At 36.0% G+C, this 8,335-nt stretch overlaps 1 protein-coding gene across 1 annotated transcript; it reads left to right on the forward strand.

Moving 5' to 3' along the window:
- Positions 1 to 5,998: 5,998 nt before the first annotated feature.
- Positions 5,999 to 6,985, forward strand: LOC5572913 (pupal cuticle protein Edg-78E). Its single transcript, XM_021840221.1, has 2 exons — positions 5,999 to 6,486; positions 6,547 to 6,985. Exons 1-2 carry the CDS (start codon positions 6,472 to 6,474, stop codon positions 6,979 to 6,981), a joined length of 450 nt encoding a protein of 149 aa, XP_021695913.1. The 5' UTR covers positions 5,999 to 6,471; the 3' UTR covers positions 6,982 to 6,985.
- The last annotated feature ends 1,350 nt before the right edge of the window (positions 6,986 to 8,335 follow it).

Here is an 8,335-nt window from a genome sequence, read left to right on the forward strand (position 1 = left end):
AACGAACTCCTGAATATATTTTTGTAATAAAATAATCCATAGAAAAATCTCTAGATGACAACTTCAAGAATTACTTGAAGAACCCATAGAAAAAAGAATCAAAGAAATTCCTGATGAAATCAATGAAGAATTTAAATTCACATATAATTTTTGAAGAAACATAAAAAGTACATAGAATGGCTCTTGCATAAATATTTACAGAAATTCATAATGAAGTAGCTTAAGAAATTCCGAGAAAATTGTTTTTCATGTTTATGAACCAATATCTGTACGATTTTTTGAAATTATTAGTAGAGCATTTCAAGGATGATGATTGGGTTGCTGGAAGAATTCATGAAAAATGGCTGGAATAATTTATGAATCCCTACACCGGAATAAACAAGGATATCGTAGGCGGAATGCTTTGAAGAATTCATGTTTGAATCCATTTCATATCTTGGAGAAATTAATTGGTGAAATTTTTGATGAAAAGCACAGTAGAATTCAAAGATATATTTAAAAAAATACACTTCTGAAAAATCCAAATTATTGAATTACAAATTCCTAGAACCTGGCATTCCTTGGACATGTTCTGGAGAAATTCGCAGAGAAATATTTGAACCATTTTTTGTTGGAATTCAACGAGAACTTTCTGATGAAATTCCTCAAGGAATTCTTGAGACGGGAATCCGTTAAGTTTATACTGATCAAATGTTCCTAGAAACATGCTCTGCCCCAGTGGGGATATAATGCCAAGAAGAAGAAGAAGATATTCCTAGAAACTTTTTGAGTAATCTCTGAAATCGCTTTGACATCCCTGGAATCCCTGGCACCATTTCTGAGGAAAATTATATTAAGAATTTGTTTTATGTATTACACATGAATATCAGGAGAGTTTAAGGTGAGTCCATGGAGAAATTATTGGAGGAATCTCTGGTAGCATCCTCAGAATGATTCTAGTTGAAATTAGCGTTGTAAGTGGAGAAATTTCAGGAGAAATACCAAATTCTTGGAGAAACATTTGACACACAAGTCTAATATGAGTTTGATCTAGTCTTTTTGAACGCAAAGTCCAAATCAATATATATTAAAAGTTTTCATAGGAACTTGAAGTAAGTAGCAGACTTGGTTCCAGTGGGAGTGTAAATGCAACAAAAATAAAGAAGAATAATGTAGACAAATGTACAGCAATGACAAAATGTTGGTTTTAACATTGAGCTTATAGCTCACTCGATATCGGTTTATGACTGTATTCAAGCGTTAACCTTGCATTGCTTCGATTTAGTATTGATTGGTGTTTGAGACTTGAAGAACGTCCATTGTAGTTCATCAATCATGTTTTTAATTTAAAAAAATGTAAAATTACGTTATATCTAGTTACGTTATATCGAGGTATGACTGCACTGTACTATAGTGCTCTATTAACTGATACTTTAACATTTTGGCACGATTCAAGGTGTTTTTGCATCGAACTCAATAAATCAATAATCACTAAGTTAACAAAGTCAGACATCTTCAGCTCGACTCGATTTTTTTCTAATAGTTCGCGATGTCAAACCGTTTTCATTTTTTTTGTTTCGTAAGTTTTGTCTGGGCAAGTTCATCTCGGGACCAACGGCTTCCCTTCTTAGTTTCAAACAACTTTACCTCGTAAGTGACTATTTTGGGAATGGATTTCGATCCCAGGTCCTCAGCATGAGAAATGTGTTCTAACTATTACCACTTCTTCATTTTTTTTTCAAATCACCTTAACCTTCTAAAACCAAAATTTATATTTTCAATCCGAACATCATTTTCAGTTATCAAAAATCGTTCTAAACACGTTTTGGGCAATGATTTATTTTGATTCGCAAATCATTGAATTTTGGTTTTTGATTTTTATAATTTTTATTTTTGAACATCCCTATCCTTTTTCATTTTGTTCTGAAGCCTCTCTAGTTACTGATTTTTAGCAACAACTTCAAGTTTTTACGGTACTTTAAAATAAACAAATTTTTATTTTTTTTTTCTGTAATTGTCGTTCTTTCCGTGTAATTGACGGAAAAACAGGTTTGAAATTATTTTAATACCACCAAGCTCTTCTTCTGTGATAGGTTGATCGTTAAAAATATAAAAGGTATGATTTATCATATTGCACGTTAAATGAACCCCATTTGTAGGTTACATAACAATACAATTTTTCAAACAATAATCAAAATTACAATAGTTTCAAAAGTCATCAAAAACTTTTCCTATATAGGGGAACTTACGTATTCTCGGCAGTCTAAGCCGATGCCACGCTTCTTTTGTAATTTTCTTGGACACCAGCAGACAAATTCCGTGTTTGACTGTTTACATTAATTCGCTGCTCAATCCTCTATCGATTCACACCGACAGACTTGTCAACATATGTTTCGAAACGTTTTTACAACGCTTCGAACATCTATTGTCAGTGTGACTATTGTCAGCAGCCTCATTCTCTTCGGCAACTTTCTCATAACAACTGCAGGCGAATCTGTTCGGCAGCTCCAAATCAGTCGCATTTTGAGGCGTCTTCATTTGAATTGATGACATCTCTGGCGATATTGTTTATACAGCCTGGAAAATCTCGTCAGTGAGAAGCGGCAAAGAATCATCTGCATATTTTCATTGATGTGTTTTGATAGAAAAATACTGTATATTTGGCGTTTGAAATTTGGTTGCCGATAATAGTCGAATGGTGCCGAAGCCGTAAGTCTCCCTACGTGCCTTGACTCATAAGGTTTGAGCTAAAAATAAAATCATTTTGATTTTCAAGCTACGAAAAAATAAACAAAGTGTACCCCGTCTAAAGGCGGGGTTCGGTATTGGAGGGTTAAAATTCATCATGACCCCTCGTTTCATTATGACCCCCTTTTCCATTATGGTTAACTTTGAACTCCCTCTTATGAAGTTCAGGGAAAGTTAATCAGAGTCCGAGAGGGTTTTAGGGAGACTAAAATGGGTACCAGGGCCGTTAAAAGGGTTTTCTCCCTGCCATTATGACCCCCTTTATTGTCCCCCTTACGAGGTCCATGGAAGTTTATCAGTGTCCGAAAGGGTTGATGGGGGAAACAAAATTGTGTTTCAGGTCCGTTTGAAGGGTTTTTCAGGGGAAAGTTAAAAAGGAGTGGGGGAGTAAGGAGGGATTAAGTGATTTGTTTCTATTCCATTCTCTCGTTATGCACTTCATGTTAAACAATCCATATTCTATTTGAAAAAAATCTCTTATTTTTTTCGTCATAACCTCCCATCTTTGCATTATGACACCCTTTTATACCCCCCAAAATAACGAAATAAGTGATTTCAACGTATCAATCGATAGATTCCAAATCCTTCTATTATAAAATGTTATAAAACATAACTATCTATTTTAAATTTTATTAAGAATTGGAGCACTGCTTCTTTAGTGGTGCTATGGTTTTAGCATGTTTGTTTAAATGGCTCAAGAAAATAATTAGGTATTACTTAGAAAGATCCTCCAAGAGTTTATCTGATAATTCCTCCAGGCACACGTCCTTATTTATCTTCAAGGATTATTCCATAAACACCTCTAGGATTTCTCAGCCTTTGAAGACTATTTCAGTAATTCTATAAGAATTCCTATTTTGGTATCCTGTACCGGTTCTCCCAGAAGTATCTCCTACAATTTGTTCAGCACGGATATTCCCAGGGATTCATCCAGTAAGTTTTTTTATGAATAATACTAAGTTTAACTTCAGAAATGTTTCCAGGAATTCCATCAGAAATTTTCCTTTGGATGCCTCCATAAGTTCTTCTAGGAATTTCTCCAGAGGTTCTTCCAGGAGTTCGTACGGAAAGAATTTTCTTCTTATTTTTTCCAAAGCAGAATTTTCTCCAGGAATTAAAATGGTCACACTATCAACTCTTTGAGAACATCGACCTCAGATTATTTCGACGCTTTTCCGATATTCCTGAAGACGTTTTTTTCTGACATCACTTCATGATACACTCCTGAGATTATTGACCGATTTATTTTTTTCGAGAAACATGAATTTCTTCATGGATTGCATCAAGCTTTTCTTTGGAAAAAGCTCCAAAATCTTTTTAGGAAATCCTGTAAGTATTCATCCTGGGTTTTCATCATTGATTTTGTCAAGCATTTTCCAGGAATTAAAAGTCGAATTTCTGAAGCATTTGCCCGGAAATTTATCCAAAGACTTCTCAGGGGATTTCTCCGTAGATTCATACTAGATTTTTTCCAGACTGTACTATAATCAACCATATCATAAAGCAGGGAATTTCACGGATAGGCATCTTAGATTTTTTTTACAAAAGCTTTCAATGATTCTTCCAAGAATTTTACAGGAATAAAAAAAAAGTTCTGCAGAGATTGCTTCAAGAAATTGTTCAAGTATTTGCCAAGAGATTTTCCTAAGATTTCGTCATATACTCGTCCAGGATCCTTTCAAAGGAAAGTTCTTCAAGCATTGTCCCAGGTTTTTAGGTTGCTTAAGGTTAGGATTTCAGGTTACTGTATTGAGTTGTCCTTGAATTTCCTTTCATTAAATTTGCCAATGAGTTTTTCTAGAATTTAAGTCACAATTCTTGAAAGGATCGAATTTCTCCTAGGGTTCTTTTAGAATTGTTTCTAGGATGCATGCAGCATTTTTTCAGATATCCCTTTACTTTTCAAGTGGATAAGAAAAATGTATGCATACTTCTATATGAAAAATTGACCAAAAATGAGAACAATGCAACAGAAGGTTGTATAAATTAATCTACATCAGTTTTTTTTCGAAAATGTCTTGCAGAAAACTGCTCCGTATTTCTTCAAAAAAATGTTCCAAATTCCTGCGAGGATTCATAAAAGAGATTTCTAAAAGATCTGGCCTGCGCTTATTGCTGAAGTGTCTCTAAAGGCTCGTTGTAGAATCTCCTCAGAGGTTTCTAAAGTGATTCCTCCAAGAGATACAATTATAGATTTATTCTGATTGTTTTATTATTTGTTTCGAGTAGTTCTTTCACAAGTTTCTCCTGTTATATTGCCACGAATATCTTCAAGCAATACTTTTAAGATTTAAATATATTTTTTTTTAATAATTCCCTTAACTTTGACCAGGGAATCCACGGAGTTATAACAGGCTTTTCGTGAATTTCTGCAGTGCTTCCATCGGGATTTCAATCAAACAATCCTGGAAGTTTTTTCAAGTATTTTTTCAGACTATTCTGCAAAAAATATTCAAAATTTCCTCCAGATGTTCCCTGATACAATTTTTCAGGTAATTTTTCACAGATACTGGGCAAACTCATACTAAAATACCTGCAAAAATTTCTCTAGGTTTTTTCATGACTTTTACAAAGATTACTTCAGAAATTATTTCTAGATTTTCAAAAACCATGGATTTCACCCAAGATTCCTGCAATTACTCCGAAGGTATTTCTTGAGTTTTTTTTTTGGTGATTTGCTTGAGTTTCACCCATCAGAACTCATAAATTATTTTCCAACTAATTACTCGAAGAATTCTTTTGAGGTTTGCTGCAGAAATTACTTCAGAGACTTTTTGAGAACACCCGGATAAATATTTAAAAAAAAATCCAACCAAAATAAATCCTCCATGGCTTCAAATAACAGGTGTTCTTTTTTTCTTGGCATTACATCCTCACTTGGGACAAAGCCTGCTTTTCAGCTTAGTATTCAATGAGCACTTTCACAGTTATTCACTGAGAGCTTTCTTTGCCAATGTTGCCATTTTCGTATTCATATATCGTGTGACAGGAACGGTGATACTTTATGTTCAGGAAAGTCAACAAAATTTCCATTACGAAAAGACCCTGGACCGACCGGGAATTGAATCCAGACACCTTCAGCATGGCCTTGTATCCGCGGACTGTAACCACTCGGTTAAGGAAGTCGTAATAGGAAATTTTGTAAACTTTAATACACGTTTCTAGTAAAACATTGTTATTTCTCTGTGACAGTTTACATTTTGAACCAACTTCCCCTAAGCGACAAGCAACGGTACGGCACGATAGTCAGAAAAACACGCGCTGTCTGATGCTGGTTCGAGTCGATGACCATTTCTAATGTTCATAAATCATAGCGAAATTTGTTTCGGTAGCTGTAAAACATACGCATTAGATGCTACCCAGGTACGGGGACCCGTTTGGAGTGGAGTGCGTGTATTGACACCTAGATCTTTGCGGTTGATAGCACGTGCCACACAGTCTGTTTTCAGCGAAATTGGATGCATCTACACCATTTCGCACACAAACCCACCGGCAATATGCGAATCAACGGAAAGGTGGAGGAGGATGACGTGATTTGTTCAACTCCGTTGGCCCCTAGAGCTGGTGCAGTGCAGAGGTTGTTTGACTAATACCCGTACTTATGGATATCAAACGTTCGAAAAAAAATTCTTCGATTCATCGTGCGTATATAAACTACCAAGAACGCTTCCACCAGCATCACTCAGTTTGCTGATTCAGATTCAATAGCTTGGTGTTTCCAACTTTCTTAACTTCTGAAACAAGATGCACAAGCAATTTGTAAGATAAAAGTTTTCCTGTCAGTGTAGATCAAACGATAAACTCTCTCCGTTTTTACAGGGTCTGATTCTGATGGTTATTTCGTGTTCTCTGGCAGCGCCACAGCAGCGAAGAAACGGTATCTCGAACGGAGGTGGTGCGGAAAGTGCCGCTACCATCGTGAAACAGGACCAGCAAATCAATCCGGATGGATCGTACAGTTTTACCTACGAAACGAGCAACGGAATCCAGGCGTCGGAAAGCAGCCCGGATGGAGCGGCAGCCACCGGAGAGTTTTCGTACACCGCACCGGAAGGAGACAAAATCAAACTGACCTACGTTGCTGACCAGGATGGATTCCAGCCGCAGGGAGCACATCTTCCGGTGGAACCCCCCGTACCGGAGCATGTCATCAAGGCTTTGGAAGATATCCGTGCCAATCCCCCGAAAGATCCCGATTTCAACCCGGCTTTCCTTGAATCAGTTATTGCTAGATTGAGGCCACTGCAGGGATAGACACCTTTAGGAAAAAGAACGGTTTGTTGGCCTTCAGCGCCCTATAGCTTGTATTTTACGTTACTTAGTTCAATTATAAATGTGCATGTGCAATAATAGTAAAGCAAATAAAAAAACTTTTCTTTTACTAGAGAAATAGAAAGATTTTGGCAAAGTTATTTATGAGAGAGGTTGGGCAGCTCTTTCAGAATCAATCCGTCTTGTACATACTTCCTATTGAACATATTCGAATCAAAAGCGTTGAGCATTCTAAATTTTGAAGCGGGTCAATGCATTTCATTTTTAAAATATTAAAAATGGGGTGGCTTAAGAAACTAGTTTTTCATGATATTTGTGGCAAACAAAATCTTGTTTCTTCGATTTTGAGTTGAATTGCAATGATTCTTCTTTTTCTTGCGTTACGTCCCCACTGGGACAGAGCCTGCTTCTCAGCTTATTGTTCTTATGAGCACTTCCACAGTTATTAACTGAGAGCTTACTATGCCAATGACCATTTTTGCATGCGTATATCGTGTGGCAGGTACGAAGATACTCTATGCCCTGGGAAGTCGAGAAAATTTCCAACCCGAAAAGATCCTCGACCGGTGGGATTCGAACCCACGGCCCTCAGCTTGGTCTTGCTGAATAGCTGCGCGTTTACCGCTACGGCTATCTGGGCCCCGAATTGCAATGATACAACATTTTTTAACTGGCTTGGGTTGGTGCCGTTCGGTATATTTCGAGTGTTTTAACTTTTATGAAGTTTATTTTTGAACAATTCTTTTCATTCTAGATCATTTTTTCTCTCAATGTATTGGATAGAACAATTGGAACTTTATTGATTTTCCTTACAGAATGATTTGTTTTGGAAATGTAGATTCAGATTGTTCATGGACATGTTTAATCAAATTTTCACAGCATTACAGATTCAATATGAAAATCAATATTAAATTTCGAATATTTTTTTGTCTTCCGAATTTTAAAGTACCATCAAACGGGGCTACTTTAGAAACCGGGGACTACTTTGGACAGTCTCGGTTTTTATTTATTTGAAGCATAAATATTAATCTGAGCGATTTTTTGGCATCAGCACTTATTTCAGTCAATGCAATGCATGCTCTACAACCAGCATAGAAATTTCTTGAAATAATATCGACAATAAGAGGATAAGGAAAACAATATTTCAAAATACTCCGCACCAATATTCACCAGCTACAAAACATTTGCTATGAAAACATTGTTTGATTCTCTCACAAATCATGAAAAATTGTTGAGAGTATCACAAAACTATCAAATCGTCTTATTTCATCAAACTTTTTGGTAGTTTTATAGTTAACATTGTTGTTTTTTTAATTTAATAATTGAGCGAAATTCT

Source organism: Aedes aegypti, chromosome 2 (assembly GCF_002204515.2).
Source record: "Aedes aegypti strain LVP_AGWG chromosome 2, AaegL5.0 Primary Assembly, whole genome shotgun sequence".
NCBI lineage: Eukaryota > Metazoa > Arthropoda > Insecta > Diptera > Culicidae > Aedes > Aedes aegypti.